Genomic DNA, 18,542 nt, shown 5'->3' on the forward strand with positions numbered 1-18,542 from the left:
AACTTTATTGCTGCAATAAATAACCACGGTGGTGCTGCTCGGACGGGACCCGAAGGACCAGAGCACCCGGCAGCACAGGCAGGGCAGACCCTTCACCAGTTTGGGGGGGTGGAAAGGCACGCTGTTCCCAGGAAGACCCCCGACTTCAAGGGGAAACTCTGTGGGGAGAAGAGAGTCCCAGTTTTGATGGGGTTTCTGCCTCAGAGGTCTGAGAACAGGCAGAATTCATGTCTTAGGTGAGGAGGAGCCTTTCCCTTTGCTTCTTGCCCAGCGAGAAGAGGGCTTGTGGGGCAGGATGAGGGCAGGGGTGATGTGGTGTGGAGCCCCACCATGGCTGTGATGGCCTCCCACACCTCAACGCCCACCCACGGGCTCTGCCTGCCCCAATCACATCCCGGCATGGCTCAGCTCAGTCAACAAAGCTGCAGGACACCGGGGTGCCTTGGGGCAGGCTCGGGCTCAGGACCAAGAGGTGAGAAGCAGGGAGCTGTGGAGAAGCAGGGGCTGAGCCCAGGGAGGGTTGGGATGCAGCCGGCTACATGGTGAGCTTGATGTTCTTCTCCTGCTGGTGGATGCTTTGTGAGAGCAAGGAGGGTCGGGATGCAGCCCAGCTCTACTTGGTGTGCTTGATGCTCTGCTCTTGCTGGCGGATGATCTGGGCGATGGGGCTGGCGATGCCACCTATCAAGGTCCAGTACTCCTCGAAGCTGATGCGCCCATCTTTGTTCTCATCCAGGTCACAGATGAGCTTGTCGGCTGCTCGCCGGTTCCCGGTGTCCTGGGGGACAGAGCAGAACCTTTCACATCAATACGGTGGGGAAAGCGGGGTGCAGGATGAGGGGAACCCCATGTGAGGAGGAGGAACCAGTCCCTCAGCCCCACGCGCCCTGGCCTCACCGTCAGCATGTGGTTGAGCTCACAGCTCAGCATCTTGCGGAAATCCTTCTTGCTGATGCGCCGCGGCTTCTTGCAGCAGCAGCGGCGACTCGAGTACTTGTCGAAGTTGTTCACCAGGACCTGAACGGCCCATTCCAGCTCCGTGCACTCTGCCATCGCTGCCTGCAGTCACCTGTGGGGGTGGGGGGTCAGGGATGGGGCTGTGGGACCCACCATGTGCCCATGCTGGGGAACAGGAGTAGACAGGCAAGTGCTGTGCCTCCAGATCATAGAATCATAGAATCGTTTGGGTTGGAAGGGACCTTAAAGATCACCCAGTTCCAAACCCCCCGCTATGGCCAGGGACACCTCCCAACAGACCAGGCTGTCCAAGACCCCATCCAATCTCATGGTGCCATCACTCAGGGCGTGCACAAGGTCTTCACAAGCCCCCAAAGAGGCAAAAAGCAGCCACCACAGCACCATCACGCAGGGTGCTCTTCTCCCCACATCACTGTGCCAACAGGATCACCCCAAAACTCCCCCTGGCCCCAGCATGATTTCACCTGCTGCAGTTCCAGAGCAGCACCCGCCCCACACCAACGACCCCACCTGCCCCTCCGGGGCGGCCGCCCCATGCGTGGGATGGGGTGGCAATTATGGTGCTGAGGCCGCGGGGCTCCACAGCGCCAGGGCCACGGCCGCCAGTTCCCAAGGATAATTAGGGAGGAATGGGGTTGGGAGCCACATGGCGGCAGTGGCAGCAGGATAAGTGCAGGAATTACCGGCCAGCCCTCCTCTTGCTTCACAGCTCCAGGAACACCTCAGCAGGTCCGGACCTGCCCAAGCCCCCCACGAGCCCAGTCAAGGGCATCCACAATTTCCCAGGGTCCAATCCTGCCTGCCTGCTGGATATCCAGGGTCCCCTCCTCGCTCCACAGCCCCGACGCTGCCCGAAGTCAGCAAGCTCCTTCCTATGGATGGGCCCAACAGGATGGTCCTTGTCACGGGGTCCAGCGTCCACATCCTGGCCAGGATGCAGGCAGGCAGGGAAGGAAACTGCGTCACCTTGTCCGGCCTTGGCTCTTTCCTGCCCCATCAGTAGCACGGATGGAGCTTGTTGCTCCATGGCGTTTCGCTGGAGTGCTGCTGATTTACACCATGGGTGCAACACCCATCGCCACAGCGGCGGTGGCCATGTGGGTCTTGGAAGAAGCCAACTGGCCAGCATATGTGGAGCTCAGAGCAGTGGCCCAGCGCCATCCCCTACTCCGGGGTCGTCATCCAGGGAGCGTCTGCGGTTCCGGGAGCAGGACAGGACCTGTTCCACACCCTAAATCTGGCTCATGTCTCCTCTCTGTGCGCCGATCTTCCTCAACTCAGCCCCAAGCTGAGGATGTTGGCACACCAGGGTGGTGGGAAGAGACACGAGGCTCAGCCCTGGGCTCCCTGCACCCTTGTGCTCAACCCTCCATGCCTCCTTATGGCTGGGTGCCCTCCTGAGCCATCTTCATCTTCACGAGAGGCTTTGCTGGGGTTGATCCAGGACTGGGGTTGATCCCCACCTTGCAGGTTGCTGGGCTCCAGGGTGGCTTTTGAAGGGTCCTGCTGCTGGCAGTTGGTCCCACCATGAGCCTGGTCTCACTGGAGACCCCCAGCTCGAGCCCTTCCTCATCCCAGGACATTAATTACCAACGAAATTTAATTAGCAGCACTTGGGTCAGAGCACCCACCCCCTGCACCCGCTGTGAACCCCGCACCGATGGTGCTGGTCCCCTGCTGCCCTGCACCCAGCCCACCCTCGGGGCACCGTGGCTCCTGCTCCGACGCTGACTCACGACACTAACCCGTGCGGCCCCGCTGTTGCCCGTCCCCCAGCCGCGCCACGCACAGGGCCAGTGTCACCGTGCAGGGGCACAGTGGTGACAGGGCTGGGTGCTGGGTGGGCGGGATGGGCAGGATGGGGCTCATCGGCTGCTCTGCTCCTGCCTCTATGGTCTCCTCTCTCCTTTTACCTCTCCTTCTCCTTCCTCATGAGCTCAGAAGCCCACAGCTGGACCTACAGCCCTGGTACTCCCTACCCCGGGGCAAAGCAGGGAAAATGCCCCTTTTCCAGACCTCCACTGACAACCCCATGTCCTGGGCTCTCATAGGCAGTAAAGGTCGATGGACACCAGCCAAGCCCTGTGCCTGACCACCCATTCCTAGTCCAGCTCCCCCCAAGTGTTCCCCGACATCCAATGGCTCCTCTGCAACCCAGCTCTGCTCCCCTAGATGTTCCCTGGCATCCGATGGCTCCTGTCCACCACAGCCTGGCTCCTTCTGATGCTCCCCAGCATCCGATGGGTCCTCTCCATCCCAGCCAGGCTCCCCTGGATGTTCCCCAGCATCTGACAAATCCTCTCCACCCCAGCCCAGCTTCCCCGATGCTTCCTGGCATCCAGTGGGTCCTTTTCACCCCAACTCAACTCCTCTAGATGCTCCCCAGCACCCGATGGGTCCTCACCAGCCCCACACGTGTGAAGCTGCCAAAGGGCTATGGGGATTTCCACCACCCAACCTGCAGCAGCAAGTTCCAGAGCTGTTCCTGGATGAATATTCACTCCGAGGGTCCTGGTGCTGGGTTTCCCATCCCGTTTGGACCCTTACCTGGCTCAGTCTGGGCGTCCTGTCTTGTCCGTCTGTCTCCGACTTGGCAGTACGAGCAGTGGGAGCAGGTGACGCCCGCTCTTTCCTCACCTTGAAACCATACCGTAGGGCCCAACCTGGCTTTTAAAGAGGCTCCCGCCCCTCCCTGACGTTCCCAGGGCGTTCCCAGGCTGGGGCTCACCTGGGAAACAGCTCCTTGCAATTGCAACACCGGGACGGGTCGGCACAAACTGGGACCTGCAGCAGGCTTCAGCTCCTTCCCTGCACGTGGTTGTGGGGTGATGGCATTTGGAGGCCACCTTGAGGGACCCCAACAGCTGGAAGGAGTGGTGGGCTCCAGGTGGTTTCCTGGATGTAGACCAACTCCAGTCTAGTCCCAGGGTTTTGAAACCTACTACAGTCCAGCCATGCACCAGCCAAGCTCCTCCATTCCACCACACATCCCCACTGCCCATCCTACTCCAAACCACCTTCCATGACCACAACTCATGAGCTCCAATGCGGGACAGGAGCTGCTCAGCAAGGTGAGGGCCATCATTTATTTGAACCAAGCACGCTCAATTTTAAGGGTGAAAGGGGCTGGCTCAGGTCTTTGCTACATCAGGAGCCCTGGAAGAACAAGTATCAGCACCAACCAAGGCCGAATCCAGCTCTCAGCTCTCTCTAGATGCTTTGGGACAGATAAGGAGCTTCTCAGCTGGAAGCTGTGCTTGAAAAATCACATCCGTAATTAATTGTCCCAGTAAATTGTACCCCTGTGTGTCTGCTGGAGCAATGGCGCAGCGATGTGATGCCCAGATTAGATACAGGCATTACTGGGAGCTGCATATTTGGAGATGTAAGACGTGATATATTCCACCTGCTCAGAAGACCTTTGGGGCTCCCATCCTGTAAAAACCACCATATGTGTCATCTCAGCTCTCCACTGGCTTCTTCCTAATCTCGGTTGGGAGCAGCAAACCCATCCTCAGCCGAGATGCTCCTGGTGTTGTTGATGCAACATCCCAGGAGGGTGGGAATCCCTCCTCGACCCTGCAGGCAAACAGCTCACCTCTGAATCATGGCCCTTCATTACTCTCCTCTGCCTGGCAGATGTCACAACCGCATCCAGGCCCTTATTTTTACAAGGCATCCAGGGTGTGTGCGTGTGCTCAGAGCAGCCACGTCCCATCCAAATCCATCGCAAGACAGTTCCCAGCCGTTTCGATTGTTCTGATGACATTTACCTCCCCCTTGGTCCCCAGCAAGTTCCAGGTCTGAAGGCTTGGGAGCAGTTTGGTTTCTCATAGATGAGCTCTGCTCCATGGGACCCTTTGTAGAGGGAGGACACAAAGCTCCAGCTTCGGGGGGCTTTGTGTTGGCCATCATGGGTTCCATCACCACTCCTGCATACATCCAGCATGGATAAATGCGTTTCTCGGTGTTCCCCCAGCACAGTGCCGGGGGTCATGGTGGTGTCCTTGTGTGGCCAGCACTGACTCACCAAAGGGCAGCAACCACCCCAGCAGAGGCTGAGCTCTTCCTGCTGCCGCCAAGGACTTTCCAGATCCAACAGATACTTATCGAGGATGGCTCATGCCGCAGGAATTGCCGTCCTCCCGACAACACACCATCACGACAGCGAGCCAGTCGCCAAACCAGAAGGAGTACCCAGGAGTCCCCACTCCCACGGCACATTCCCAGTCTGGTGCTGGGAAGCAGATCCAGCAGCCCTGGCTCCCCTTTTCCTCCCCCCACATCACCCTGACACATTTCCTGTCTCTAATTAAATGCACACCACACCTTTCTGCTTAATTTCCATGTATTTATTTCCAAGGCAGGAACAATAAATAGTCATTCACGTTGTGAAATCCACCCCAAGGTGAGAGGAGACAGAGGGTGGCCTGTGGCCGAGCCACTGTGTCGGGAGGACCCGCCACCCTCGCCCAGCCGGGAGTTTCATCCCCTTTCTCTGTGTTTTGGGTTGGTTGGGTTCAGCTTTTGGGTTGGTTTGGTTCATCTTTTGGGTTGGTTTGGTTCATCTTTTGGGTTTTTCCCCGCGGAACAAAGCCTCGCAAGGCGAGGAGCCTGCACCCTCTCCCTTTTTGGGGTCCCTGTTGCGCTTCCAGGTCCACCAAGAGGCTCCTCTGGCATGCAGGTGGCTCTGCACCCTCTTCAAGCCCATTTCTTTGCTCTCCATGCTCTCACTGCCTGAGCTAATTGCTCCATCCTAGTGAACCACCACTTTTATTGGCATTTATTGTTTTCTAATTTGCTGCAATTAAACAGAAAATACACCTTCTCCCGGCACAGGTGGGATCTTGCTGCTGGGCTCACAGCTTTTGGGTCTTCCTGAGCCCAGGATTGCAAGGTGTGCTCTGAGCTCACGCCCTCAGGGTGGCTGCTCTGGAGACACAGCCCTGGCTCTGCTTGTGGGGTCCACACATAGGGCATTCCGGGAACCGGGCATGAGCACAACCCCACGCTCACCTTCGGCACTGTGCACACCCGGCACCCTGCGCACACCCAGAGCACCGCACACACTCGTAATACCCACACACCCCTGCAGTGCTCACAGAAAATCACAGTACCGTGAACACTCACAGCAACCTTTGCATGCCCACATCATGCCTTGCACACTTGCAGCATCTCTTGCATGCCTGACATCCTTTGCATGCCCACAGTATAGCTTGCACACTTGCAGCATCCTTTGCACACTTGCAATGTCATTTGCACACCTGCAGCATCCCTTGCACACTTACAGCATCCTTTGCATGCCCATAGCATCCCTTGCACACTTTCACCATTCTTTGCACACCCAGGACCCCTCTAGAGACTCCCAGGACCCCTCTAGAGACTTCCAGAACCTTTCTAAAGGCCCCCAGACCTATCTAGAGCCCCTCAGTACCGATCTAGGGCCCTCAGGACCCCTGTAGGGACCACCAGCAACCCTCCAGAGCCTCGTAGAAGCCTTCTAGGACCCACAGGACCCCTCAAGAGCCCCCTGGGACTCCTTTAGGGCCTTCTAGGACCACTCTTGGACTTGCAGGACCCTGTTAGAGACCCACAGGACCCCTCTGGGACCCTCTGGACCCCTCCAGAGCCCCATGGGACCATTTTAAGGCCTTCCAAGACTCCTTTGCCCGCTCACAGCATCCCTCACATGCCCACAGTATCTCTTGCATGCTCACAGTATCCCTTGCACACTTGCAGCATTCTTTGCATTCTCACATCATCCCTTGCACAGCTGCAGCATCCTTTGCATGCTTATAGCATCCCTTGCATGCCTGCAGCCTCCCTTGCACCCTCGTGCTCTGCACCGGGGTCAGAGGGGCTCAGAACTGCAACCGCTGCAGTCCCATCCCTCACCTTTCTCTCTCCCACATTGGAGGAAAAAATGAGTTCATCCTGGCTGACTTTTTTTTTCCAGTGTTTTCCTTTATTAATTTATACAAAAATGGTTGCAAGTGACGCAAGCTGACACCAATCCGCCACCGTCCCAGCGCCGAGCCCAGCCGCTCGCCCGGGGCCAGCATCCCTGGAGAGGGGCAGCTGGGGGAGCACCGTGCAGGCAGCACACCACGGCGTAGCACCCCAAACCGTGTGGGCAGGCACAGGGCGCTGTAATCTCTGCACCGGGGGAAGAGCAGGGAATGCACCCAGGCCATGCACGGCGACGATGGTGTTGGCCCAGAACCCTGGGATGTCCCCAAAGGTGCTCAGTTTACGAGGCAGGATCTGGGCTCCCATCAGGCGGCAGGGGTACAAGCCCACACTTCCAAGAGGTTTTGAGGGGAAAGGAGACGAATCCCTCTCGCTGCGATGCTCCAGGGCTGGGGGACCTGCAACCGGAGGGGTTTTGGGGCCGGAGGTGGGACAGACTGAGGGGGAAAAGGCTCTGGAGCAAAGGACGGAGAAAGGCACCTCCAGAGCCAGGGCCAGGAACCCTCTTGCCACCTCCCTCCTGCCACGGCACGGGGCAGAGCTGGGGGTGGGAAGGGAGCTTTCCTGCTGTAAAGGAGAACCGAGAGAGGGCAGGGATGGAGCCGGGGAGGGGGATCCCACCACCCCGGCCAGGGATGCGGTGAGGAGATGAGCCCCAGCAGGAGCAATGCTGTATATTCCCAGATGCATCCCTCTGTGACCAGCAGCCTCTCGCGCTTCTCGGTGCAGAGCCTGAGGCTTCGGGTGCCTTCCCGTCCCCCACCACCCTCTACTTCCTCCGGCAGCCCTTGGCCGCATCCCCCATCATGTCCCAGTACTCTCCAAACTCCAGCTTGGCCTCGTCAGGGTTCCCCATGCATTCAATCTTCTCCTCCAGCGGTCCAACACACTGCAAGAGACAGAAAAAAGCATGGGGGTGATGAGGCTGAGGGGTCCCACAGGCAGCCTGTGCCCATTCCAGCTCTCCTCCCAACCCTGGGAACTGCCCTCACCTTTCCCAGATGGGGCAGCTTCTGTGCCACCAGCTCCTGCATCTCATTGGGCGTCAGGTACTCCTTCTGCCCCTTCACCGCGTAGCAGTGGAACTGGTTGATGACAGTCTCAATGGCTCGCTCCACATCTGTCAGCTCCTGGCAGTCCTGCATGGGGAGGAGAGAGGGTGAGGACCCGTGAGACACCTCTCTGGAGGATGGGACATCCCTGGATGGACAGGACAAGCCCCTGAGAAGATGAGACACTTCATGAGCAGATGTGCCATTGCTCTGCAGATGTTCAGCCTCTCCAAAATGATGTGATAAACCTCCTTATCAACATGCTAACCCTCCCTATGGATGTGAGACCCTCTACAGATGTGAGAGTTCATGGTACAGATGTGAGACCCCACGGTACCGATGTGAGGCCCACCTACAGACTCAAGAACACTCCACACAGATGTGACCCTGCTCCACAGGGACACAAGACTCCGCTGTACAGACAGAAGACCCCACCATACAGATGTGATCCCCATAGAGATGTGAAACCACTCCATACAGATGTGAGACCCCGCTAAGCAGATATGAGACCCCACTGTAGTCGTATGAGATCCCCATATAGATATAAAATCACTCCATACACATTGACCCCACTCCATACCAAGGTAAGACCCCACCTTACAGATGTGAGACTCCACCTTACAGATGTTGCATCCCTCCATAAAAGCTCTGCCCAGCTCCAATGCCCCCTACAGCTGCCATACCTCTCCACCTTGATGTGGCACCCCTCTCTGAAGGCTTGTCACCCCCTGTCTCTGCTTGCCCGAATTTCCCCCCGCCCGGGGCCAGCAAGGCTCAGCCATCCCGGCGTCTCCAGGCACTACACCCACAGCACGCGGGGGCCGTCGCGGCCGTCCAGACTGGTTCTTCCTCTCCTTTGCACAAGCGGTGGATGGCAGCATGAGTCAGTGCCCAGGACACCTTACGTGCCCGACGGGATGGGGCTTGGCAGCAGCAGGAGCCCCTCTCCCTCCCCATCGGGGCTGCGGACCCCTTCCCCAGCGGGATGGGAGGCAGAGACCAGCCTGACCCACACGCCCGGCTCCCTGGCCACTCTTCTTCATTAACCAAAGCTGCATTTGAAGGGAAACAATGGTGATTCACTCAACATCTGCGGTTTTCCCCTTGAAACACGATTAAACCACATCATGAGATACCCATTAGGAAAGAACCCAACAATCTTCGGAGCTTCAGCCTGGCACCTCATCTCAAATCCTCCACAGGTGCAAAGGGGTGTGGGGTGGGCACCTCCTGTTTGAAAGCCAAGGAAAACAGGAGACTTTCTGCCATTCGGCATCCTTGGAGAGGTTGCAAGGAGCAAGCACAGCTCCTGATGGTAAGTCCATGGGAGCTGGAGAAAGCTGCCTGGTTCCCCGAGCTTTCAAGCGGCTCCAAATCTGCAGCACCAGGTCCCTCTGCCCAGCACTGGGGCAGTGTCGTCGAACCCCCAAACCAGCCCCCCGGCTCCTCTGCTGGAGTCTGTCTCCAGTTTGAGGCTGGCGCGGCCACGCTGCTTTGAGTCACCCCATGCCCAGGGCTCTGCTCCGAGGGATGGGGCCATGCGGGGTCACCCCCACGCCCCACACCCCTATCAGGGGTCCCAGCCCTCCCAGTGTGGCAGCGTCGCTCGTGGACCTTGCGCTTCTTGCGGCAGTTGCACTGGCCCATGCTGCTCCTCGCGGCGGCTGGAGGTCCTCGGTGGCAGCAGTGGTGGGGCTGTCCTCTCCAATGGGATCTCGGGAAGCTGGCGAGGGAAGAAAGCCAGGCTCAACTCTCGGCTTCGGGGGGGAGTTTCTCCTCCTTCGGTGCCGGGACTGAGCGCAGGGCGAGGAAGAAGCCCCATGATGCGGTGAGCTGCCAGGACATGTCCCAGTAGCAGGATCATCCCTGCCCCAGCTGCAAGTCGTGGCAAAGCCAAGCGTGGGAGCACAAAGGGGTGTGGAGGGGTGGTGAGACCCCTGGGCACAGCCCCCCATCCCATGGTGGCGATGGGCCACTTACCTGCTCCACGGGCTCTCCTGGGTCTGCGCGGGCTGCGGCACGCCGGGGTTTTATACCACGGGGAGGTGTGAGTGGGAGCTCCCTGCGCACCGCCAGCTGCAGTGTGGTGCAAGGCGTCTCATTTCGGAGCCTGGCCCAGGGCCAGCGTGGGGACGGGAAACGCCTCCTTCCCGGCCACATTGATGGTTCCCCATCCAACCAACCCAAACCGGCACAGCCATGCGGCACCGCGTGGGAACGGCCACCCGGGCAGTGGGATGTGTCACCCAACAGTGAGGATGTCACCATTTTCCAGTAGCACCAGGATTTGGGAGCTGAAGGCCAGGATCAGGTTGCCCAGAGAGGCGGTAGATGCCTCATCCTTGGAAACATCCATGGTCAGTTTGGATGGGGCTCTGAGCAATCTGATCTGGTTGAAGATGGCCCTACTCTGTACAGGGGGAGATAGACTGGATGACCTTCATGTTCTCTTCCAACCCAAACCATTCTACGATTCTATACTGCGAGCTTGGTTAGAGATGCTGAGCCACGCTGAGCAAGCGGACGCCTCCACTCATGCCACCCAAGACCCAAGAGAAGATGGGCATTGATGCTGTGGAGGTGGCAGTCACTGCGGCCGCTGTGGCATCACTACCGGAGGTGCTCCCAAGCCCCACCCTGGTCCCAGCCACATCTCTGCCACCCATCGCGCTTGCACTAAACAACCCCAGAGCCCAGCAGGAAGGTGGTTGTGGGGTGCAGGGTGGCACCCCGCAAGCTGGACCTGCGCAAGGGTGATTTGGGAAGACCTCCATCCACCACAGGTTCCCCACAGCAGCCATCCCAACACGGAGCAAGCCCCAACCCACCACTCGTGGTGCTGAGCTGGTCCCATGGCATGATGACCATGGACACACAGGAGATGGGTAGCCAAACTGGGAGCCCTGCTAAGAACAAGAGTGATGACCAGGCTCAGGGAAACCTCTTTTATTAACTCTGCATCGGCCGAGTCTCCCCTCCAGCCCCATCACTTCTTCCCTGCCTTCTCCCTCCTCATGGCCTTCGCCAGCTCCCCGATCAGCCGCCAGTACTCGCCGAATTTCAGCTCCTCATCATTGTTCACATCCAGCTCACTCATCTTCTCCTCCAGGGAGGGGACATCCTGCAAGGAGGACAGGGAATGCTCGGACGCACCTCGGTCCCCAGATGAGGATGCAGGAGAGTAAGGGCTGCTGCTCACTCTTGCTTGCACATCCCAGGGCGCTCGGAGCAGCCCCACCAGCTCAGATGGATCCATGGGCATCCAGCCCCCCCTCCCCACAGCTGCCCCATACGCTGCCCCTCACTTCACCTTCATCAGGTTGGGCAGCTGGAGCTGGACCAACTCCTTGAACTCATCGGCTGTCAGTGTGCCCTTCTTGCCATCCTTCGCTGCGTGAGTGAAGAAGACGGTGACGATCTTCTCGATGGCCATCTCCAGCTCGGTCAGCTCGCCCGTGGCCATGGTGCCGGGCCACGGGAGCAGCCCTGAGCTGCAGGGAGAGGAGCTGAGAAGGGGCAGAGGTGGAAGGGCATCCTGGGGTGCACTAGGAGAAGAGGACCCTCTCCCTGCCCAGGGTGCAGCGAGTCTGCGAGGTCTCAGCTTATCTCTAGGAGTTGTCCCTCTGGCCCTAGGGGCCCTAGGAAGGGGGAGTAGAGCCGTTTGGTGACGCTGCTACCATTCGGTGCAACACGGCACAAACATCATGGAAGCAGCCAGGATGAGGGGACATCAGGAAAGGGATGGGGGGACAGTGGGGGTCCCTGGTGCCCCTCTTGTCCTGCAAGCACTGGAAACACGGCGTCTGGGGTGGGGCTGGTGCTGCAGGCAGCAATTCTGTACTTACCCCCCTCTCTTGCGGGCACAGTGCTGCAGGCAGGTCCCGGCCCCCCAGGAGGATCAATATCAGCCTCCCAGGAGGTTTTATACTCTGTGCCGCAGGAGCGGAGAGTGCAGTGCTTTTTTTCCCCTTACTACGGTGTTGGATTTCCTGTTGCAGCCGGACGGACGCACAGACACCACCCGGGCACGGAGACGGCCTCCTCTTCTCCCTCCCCGTGCGGGCAGCAGACCAAACCCAGCACTCAGCCTGGCTCGTGCAAACCTTCCCCGGCCTCCATGCGCTGCCTGGGAGATGGGGAGATGCTCCAGTGGGAAGCCTTGCTGGTGCAAACCTTCCTCAGCCTCTATGCACTGCCTGGGAGATGCTCAAATGGAAAGAAGGATGGGATCATCCTACAGAGCTTGAGCAACACCCAAGCTCTGTGGGGGCTTCTTCCGTGGGGGCCAGGGCAGGTGTCACCCCTAAGCACTTCCCTATGGGATGGAGTTGCTCTGGGGATGGGGACATGGTCTCCAGCGCCCTCCTCACATCTTGCTGCATCCCAACATTCCAGCTCATCCCAGCCTGCTATCCAGCTGCAGACCCGGGGCCAGGCTCGACCCGCACCGAGTGAGAGTTGTGACTCAGCCACCCGCTGACATCATCCCTATTAATAGTGGGCTTTGTAGAAATTAATTAATCCAAATTAATTAGGGGGTTGGATCTGCCCAAGCGTTCCTCTTTAATCATCGTGTATTTATAACATGGCAGCCCGGGCAGGTTTCCACCTGGGAGACGGAGCAGCTCTGCACCACGGCACCGCCGTTCCCACGGGGCCCCCCAGGCCACATCCTTCACCCCAGCTTTGCGCCTCAGTCACAAACCCCATGTGGTGCCCATAGCACAGGGAAGAGGCGGTGTAGATGGTGGCACCAGATGGGGATGGTGTTGGGGACCATCTCTGCAGGGACGTCCCTGATTGCCGGCCACCTCATCCCTGAGGTGTTTGAGACCAGGTTGGATGAGGCTTTGAGCAACCTGATGTAGTGGAAGGTGACCCTGCCCATGGCAGGGAGGTGGAACTGGATGGGCTTTGGGGTCCCTTCCAACCCAAACCATTCTATGGTTCTAAGATTTGGGATACAGCCCCCGGTACTGGCCCAGGTTGCCCAGAGCAGTAGTGGCTGCCCCATCTCTGAGGTATTCAAGTCCGGGTTAGATGGGGCTTTGAGACTCCTGATCCAGTGGAAGGTGTCCCTGCCTGCAGCAGGGCATGGGACTGGGTGGGCTTTGAGGTCCCTTCCAACTCAAACCATTCCATGATGATCCACATGGAAGCACGACACCAAGCATGACGGGAAGTGAGGTTGGACGAAGCAGCCTGCCCAGGACAGCACATTGGATTGGGGTCCTGGGCAGCCCAGCACAGTCCGAGGATCCCCTGCCAGTGGAGGGATCGGAGCAGGGAGGTCCCTGCCATGATGCCACCATCACCAGCTCCGTTTCTACTGAGCCATGAGGCACTCATTCCACCTCTTCACAGGGATGAGGAGGCTCCAGCCTGCACCAGGCAACCCAGTCCCCACCCGACACCAGCACACCAGCTCACAAGGGAGGAATTGTCTTCCTGCAGCACCATCCGGCCCAGCCCCTTCCCTGGGATGATGGAGCAGAGGGACAGGGACACAGGGACGGGACTTCCGTCGAGTCCCACGTCAGAGGACTGAGATGGTCTCTTGGGAAACTGTTGGGGTGAGTCAGGCTCAGCAAGGTTTGGGACAGGTTTGTGGTGAATCACTGGCCCTGAGAGCCAGGCGGGCCCGTGACTCGCCGCTCCTGGAATCCGGGGTGCTGAGACAGGGTGAGGAGGCAACAGGAGCTGCAGTGATGCTGCGACAGGATGCAGCCAAATCACAGGTGGCAGGAGAAATCATGGAATGATAGAGTCATTGAATGGTTTGAGTTGGAAGGGACCTCAAAGCCCATCCAGTTCCACCCCCTGCCACAGGCAGGGACACCTCCCATGGGATCAGGAGCTCCAAGCCCCATCCAACCTGGCCTTGGGCACTTCCAGGGATGGGACAGCCACCACTGCTCTGGGCAACCTGGGCCAGGGCCTCCCTACTCTCACAGCAAAGAATTTGTTCTTAATATCTTATCTCAGTCTCCCCTCTTTCAGCTCAAAACCTTTCTCCTCGTCCTCTCCCTGCACTCCCTGATCCAGAGCTTTCCTGGAGCTCCTTTCAGCACTGGAAGCTGCTCTAAGGTCTCCCTACAGCCTTCTCTTCTCCAGGCTGATCAACCCCAATTCTTTCAGCCTGGCCTTATCTGGGAGGCCAGGGGGCACCTCTTGGTCAAGGGGGGCCCTGTTTGGGCCATGCTTGTGGACATGGAGCAGTGACCCAGCAGTGGGGACCCTGGTGCTACCAGAAGGGCAGAGCATTGCAGGACCACAACTGCCAGGACAAGAGCTCGGGGTTGGGGTGCAGGTGCATCCCAAGTAGTTGGCACTCACCACCATGTCCTGATGGTGTCCCCAACCTGTCTTGGCTCTACCAAGGATAGTAGAGCAGCTACCGTGAGTGCCAGCCCTGCAGTGGTCCGCACCAGCCCTTATCAGGGCTCGTTAGAAAGAAGCATCCTTGCTTGAGGATGCAAAACTTGTGCCCAGTGACATCGCGATGCTCCCAGCCCTGGCATAGCAGATACCCAGAAGCTCCCCCTGCTCCAAACTCCAGGGATGGAAAAGCCTCTTCCATGCTCCAGCGATGGGATAGAGAGACAAGATCAGCCCAGCCCCAGAAACTGGAGCAACTGGTTTAGCTGGGTCAAAGTGGAGCATGGGGAGTCGCAGTGGCTGAAACCTGTTCCAAGATGTGTGTAAACCTCCTGGCATGTCCCTCACTGCTCCCGGTTTGGTAAGAGCTTGTACTTGGGATCTGCCAGTGCCGACACGCCAGGCGTGCTCTCCCCACAGCTGGCAGCACAGCTGCAGCCAGGGGAGCCGACCCCTCTGGCACCCACACGGTGCCCTCACGGCGTCAGGGTTCACCTTTAGGCACCCGGCTCCAGCCAGTCCCACCGCTTGGGGAACACCTGGCCAAACCCTGCTCTCCAGGGGGGTTTAGGGGCTGATAAGAGCCAGGCAGAGCCCCTCCAAGCACAGACGGAGCCCTTGCAGAGGCCAGCGGTTGGACACACAGGCCGTGCCGGTGCCCAGGGCACGGTGGTCCGGGCTCTGCGCCCAACGCAGGGACCAGGGTGAGGTTATTTTTAAGCTCAGGACTGGGTGGCGGTGCCTGTCCCCGTCACGGGCAGCTGCTGCCCAACTGGGCAGGTGGCTCAGCCCCACAAGCCAGGCTTTCCCGGAAGGGGCGGCCAGATCCTGCCTCCTGCCGAGCCACCCTTGGGGACAGGGGCACAGGGGCTCCGCTTGCCACCAGCCCCCACACGGACATTGCTGAGTGAGTGCCACTGGGGTCCTTGTCCGTATCTCCCTGTCCCCAAGCTCTGGGTCCGGCCTCTCCTGGGGCTCACCAGCTCCAGAGCCTCCTCCCTGCCCCACAGCAAAAATGGGAACTGCACCCTGCTGGGAAGAGGCTCCTGAGCCTCCTCTGCTACCTCCCACTTCCACCTGGGATCCCCACTTTCTTCCAGAATCCCCACCTCCATTCTGCACCCTCACTTCTATGTGAGACCTCCACCTCCCTCCGGGACCTTCACCTTCCTCCAGGATCCCCACTTCCATCCTGGACCCCCATCTCCATCTAGGATCCTCATTTCCATCCTAGACCTTCACCTCCATCTGGGATTCCCACTTCCATCCAAGACCCCCAACTCTCCCTGAGATCCCCACCTCCATCTGGAATCCCCATTTCCATCCAGGACCACTACTTCCCCCTGGGATCCCCATTTCCATCCAGGACCACTTCTTCCCCCTGGGATCCCCATTTCCATCCAGGACCCCCACCTCCATCCAGGACCCCTACTTCCATCTAGGACCCCCACATCTCTCTGGGACTCCCATTTCCAGCCAGGACCCCCACATCCATTCAGACTCCCCTTTCACAGCCACCGCAGCTGCCATGTGCAGGACAAGGGCTGAACCCCCAGGCTCAGAACATCACCCCAAAACCTCCGCCACCCCCAAACCTGGGGGACAGGGTGATTTGGGGTCCTCGGGCAGGGAGTGCCACACAGCCACCGTGTTTCCCAACCACAGGGACAGGAAGTGCGGAAGGTGGAAACAGAGGGAGCAGGATATAATTAGCCCCCAATTAGGACTGGAATCCAGGATAAAGAGCCCAGCACCACCCGGCTCTTGCGTAAAGCCATGCTGGCAGCTTGGGGGGGATCCCAGAAAGGGGGGACAATCATGCTCGCCCAAGTTTGGGATTCAGCATCGCTGCTCTTCCCCCAGGAATGCCGATGCTGGAGAGGCCACAGTGGTCTCAGCCTGGCCACGCAGATGGGGGGCCGTAAGCAGAGCCACAGCGGGGCCGGGATTATCAGCATCAATGATGCCAGCTCAGGAATCTGGTTTCTTGGCCGCGCCGTTGCTGGAGCAACCTCCAAGCTGGAATTATGCGGCTTTTTGAATCGGACAAGGGGCCTTTCTGTGTGCGGGAAGCAGGCGGACACCCGATAGCCCCCTCCAGTCCCGTCCCCCCCCAGCCTGGCTGGCTCCCATGGCAAGGCCGAGGACACCGGATACCCATGCCTTATTGTCCCAGGGGAGGAGGCTGGGATGGAGCCGGAGTGGCCCCGTGGTGCTGACAGATGGGGGATGCCGGCGGGCGCCGAGCGGGTGACGCTGCGGGGTCAGACCCTGGGTTCTGTGATGCCATGGGGAACGCGGCTGCAAGAGGAGCTGGGGTCCGGTGAAGGATCCAACCCGGGGTCCGGTGAAGGATCCAACCAGCATCTGGTGAGAGATCCAACCCAGCGACCAATGAAGGATCCAGTCCTGGGTCTGGTGAAGGATCTGACCCCAGATCCAGTGAAGGATCCAACCAGGGTCTGGTGAAGGATCCAACCAGGGTCTGGTGAAGGATCCACCCCACGGATGTTGGGCAGAGCAGGCCAGGGGTGACCCCAGTGAGGGACCCTGCTGCCCACCTCACACATCCTCCCGTCCCTTACATCCCACCAGCCTTGTGGGGGTGGCAAGAAGAACAGCCCCCCCCAGGTTTAGCACAGGGAGGGACTCAGAGCCCCCCTCTTGGCATCGCTGCCCGCCACCACCCACAAGCACCAGTGGGGCTGGAAACCCCCCCTCTGCATCACCCTGAGGACGGTGTGGGGCAGAGGGGCACCGTGGGTCCAGGTTCCCCACATCCCGGCCCCAGGGAAGGTGGCACAGGGTGTCCTGGCGGTGCCAGCTGGGCTGTCCAGCCCCGGTATCGGATCCTCCCGGAGGGAGGGGGCTTGGAGCTTATTTAACGTCCCCGGCTGCCCCAGCCTGGCAGACTCGGAGCAGCAGGCAGGCAGCACGGTGGGGAGATCAGGTGAGTGTGGGTCCTGGTCAGAGCACAGGTGCCCCTGCGAGGGGACAAGCGGATGGGACACCCCTCCCACAGGATCACCCCATCCATCCCCGAGAACCCCCAGCCCCCTGTCGGCTCCCTGCCCAGCGCCAAGCGTTTGGAATGAAGGCCATGGCATGAGATGCTTCCCAGCAGGGGATGATGCAGAGGGTGACTGCGATTTGGGGGTGTCCTTAGTGGAAAGGGGAGGCTGGTTGGTGCTCCCCGTAACGCAGCAGGTGCCTCCCTGCAGTTGGAACCATGGCGTCACAGCTGGAAGGAGCCATGGAGACGCTCATCAACGTCTTCCACCATTATTCGGGCAAAGAGGGGGACAAGTACAAACTGAGCAAGAAGGAGCTGAAGGAGCTGCTGCAGAGTGAGCTGGGATGCTTCCTGGAGGTACAGCCTGGCCATGCTGGGGCACAGGGGCTGGGGATCCCCTTTTTCCTCCATATCCCAGAGCTGTCAAGCCCTGGGGGCTGGGAATGCCCCTTTTCCTCCACGTCCAGGGGCTAACAAAGTGCTGAGGGCTGGGGATTCCCCTTTTCCTCCATGTCCTGGGGGCTACAGAGCCCTGGGTGCTAGGGGTCTCCCTTTTCCTCCATGATCTGGGGGCTACAGAGCCCTGGGTGCTAGGGGTCTCCCTTTTCCTCCATGTCCTGGGGGCTACAGAGCCCTGGGTGCTAGGGGTCTCCCTTTTCATCCATGCCCTGGGACAAGAGGTCCCTCCTTCTCTCCATGTCCTGGGACAGCTGAGCCCTGGAAACTAGGGCTCCCACTTTCCCTCCATGTCCTGGGGCTACTGAGCCCCAAGGCTCACCCTGTGTGTGTCTCCCCCGTCTCCCAACAGACCCAGAAGGACTCGGGAGCCGTGGAGAAGATCATGCAGGACCTGGATGAGAACGGTGATGGGGAGGTGGACTTCCAGGAGTACGTGGTCCTGGTGGCCGCCCTCACCGTCGCCTGCAACACCTTCTTCTGGGAGAACGCCTGACCCAGGCCGCTCCCCGCCCCACAGCAGCCACCCACAGCACCCCCAAAATGCAGATCCCCCTCACCATATCCCCAGCTCCCCCTCTGCTCCCCAGCACACCCAGGGGATCCCACCGGGATCCAGCTCCACAATAAAGGCACCGACCCAGCCAGAGGTGTGTTGTAAGCTCCTTCATACCCAGGGCTGGGGGTTCTGCCCT

General features: G+C 59.5%; 4 protein-coding genes across 8 annotated transcripts; 1 reads left to right on the forward strand and 3 right to left on the reverse strand.

Annotated features, from left to right (window-relative positions):
- Positions 1-8: 8 nt before the first annotated feature.
- On the reverse strand, positions 9-3,681 carry S100A16 (S100 calcium binding protein A16). 2 transcript variants are annotated; one of them, XM_054051141.1, is made up of 3 exons: positions 1,662-2,553; positions 898-1,069; positions 9-778 (listed from the first exon to the last, which is right to left on the reverse strand). In XM_054051141.1, exons 2-3 carry the CDS (start codon positions 1,051-1,053, stop codon positions 614-616), a joined length of 321 nt encoding a protein of 106 aa, XP_053907116.1. In that variant the 5' UTR covers positions 1,054-1,069; positions 1,662-2,553; the 3' UTR covers positions 9-613. The 2 variants fall into 2 exon arrangements, with proteins under 2 accessions (XP_053907116.1, XP_009556413.1); XM_009558118.2 differs by lacking the exon at positions 1,662-2,553 and adding an exon at positions 3,526-3,681 and having other exon boundaries at positions 80-778.
- Positions 3,682-6,916: 3,235 nt separating this feature from the next.
- Positions 6,917-10,103, reverse strand: S100A14 (S100 calcium binding protein A14). The gene is made up of 4 exons (XM_054051244.1): positions 9,981-10,103; positions 9,615-9,723; positions 7,941-8,087; positions 6,917-7,837 (listed from the first exon to the last, which is right to left on the reverse strand). Exons 2-4 carry the CDS (start codon positions 9,645-9,647, stop codon positions 7,718-7,720), a joined length of 300 nt encoding a protein of 99 aa, XP_053907219.1. The 5' UTR covers positions 9,648-9,723; positions 9,981-10,103; the 3' UTR covers positions 6,917-7,717.
- An 811-nt stretch (positions 10,104-10,914) lies between these two features.
- Positions 10,915-12,041, reverse strand: S100A13 (S100 calcium binding protein A13). Of its 2 annotated transcripts, none has more exons than XM_054051245.1 (3): positions 11,846-12,041; positions 11,311-11,506; positions 10,915-11,121 (listed from the first exon to the last, which is right to left on the reverse strand). In XM_054051245.1, exons 2-3 carry the CDS (start codon positions 11,461-11,463, stop codon positions 10,987-10,989), a joined length of 288 nt encoding a protein of 95 aa, XP_053907220.1. In that variant the 5' UTR covers positions 11,464-11,506; positions 11,846-12,041; the 3' UTR covers positions 10,915-10,986. The 2 variants fall into 2 exon arrangements, with proteins under 2 accessions (XP_053907220.1, XP_009556414.1); XM_009558119.2 differs by having other exon boundaries at positions 10,918-11,121; positions 11,311-11,491; positions 11,846-12,036.
- Positions 12,042-15,133: 3,092 nt separating this feature from the next.
- S100A1 (S100 calcium binding protein A1) lies at positions 15,134-18,489 on the forward strand. 3 transcript variants are annotated; one of them, XM_054051026.1, is made up of 3 exons: positions 15,134-15,285; positions 17,600-17,748; positions 18,200-18,489. In XM_054051026.1, the coding sequence occupies exons 2-3, from the start codon at positions 17,608-17,610 to the stop codon at positions 18,341-18,343; spliced, it is 285 nt and encodes a 94-aa protein (XP_053907001.1). In that variant the 5' UTR covers positions 15,134-15,285; positions 17,600-17,607; the 3' UTR covers positions 18,344-18,489. The 3 variants fall into 3 exon arrangements, with proteins under 3 accessions (XP_053907001.1, XP_053907002.1, XP_053907003.1); XM_054051027.1 differs by lacking the exon at positions 15,134-15,285 and adding an exon at positions 16,600-16,748; XM_054051028.1 differs by lacking the exon at positions 15,134-15,285 and adding an exon at positions 17,281-17,328.
- The last annotated feature ends 53 nt before the right edge of the window (positions 18,490-18,542 follow it).

This window comes from Cuculus canorus, chromosome 28 (genome assembly GCF_017976375.1).
Source record: "Cuculus canorus isolate bCucCan1 chromosome 28, bCucCan1.pri, whole genome shotgun sequence".
Classification (NCBI taxonomy): domain Eukaryota; kingdom Metazoa; phylum Chordata; class Aves; order Cuculiformes; family Cuculidae; genus Cuculus; species Cuculus canorus.

Bases quoted from the DNA above. Each gene is read 5' to 3' on its own strand.
- S100A16 (XM_054051141.1), bottom strand. From the start codon at position 1,053: ATGGCAGAGTGCACGGAGCTGGAATGGGCCGTTCAGGTCCTGGTGAAC. The intron at 779-897 runs GTGAGGCCAGGG...TCTGTCCCCCAG, and splicing joins AGCTCAACCACATGCTGACG to GACACCGGGAACCGGCGAGC.
- S100A14 (XM_054051244.1), bottom strand. From the start codon at position 9,647: ATGGGCCAGTGCAACTGCCGCAAGAAGCGCAAG. The intron at 8,088-9,614 runs GTCCACGAGCGA...CTCCCCATGCAG, and splicing joins ACTGCCGCAAGAAGCGCAAG to GACTGCCAGGAGCTGACAGA. The intron at 7,838-7,940 runs GTGAGGGCAGTT...TGTCTCTTGCAG, and splicing joins AGCTGCCCCATCTGGGAAAG to TGTGTTGGACCGCTGGAGGA.
- S100A13 (XM_054051245.1), bottom strand. From the start codon at position 11,463: ATGGCCACGGGCGAGCTGACCGAGCTGGAGATGGCCATCGAGAAGATC. The intron at 11,122-11,310 runs GTGAAGTGAGGG...TCCTCCTTGCAG, and splicing joins AGCTGCCCAACCTGATGAAG to GATGTCCCCTCCCTGGAGGA.
- S100A1 (XM_054051026.1), top strand. From the start codon at position 17,608: ATGGCGTCACAGCTGGAAGGAGCCATGGAGACGCTCATCAACGTCTTC. The intron at 17,749-18,199 runs GTACAGCCTGGC...GTCTCCCAACAG, and splicing joins AGCTGGGATGCTTCCTGGAG to ACCCAGAAGGACTCGGGAGC.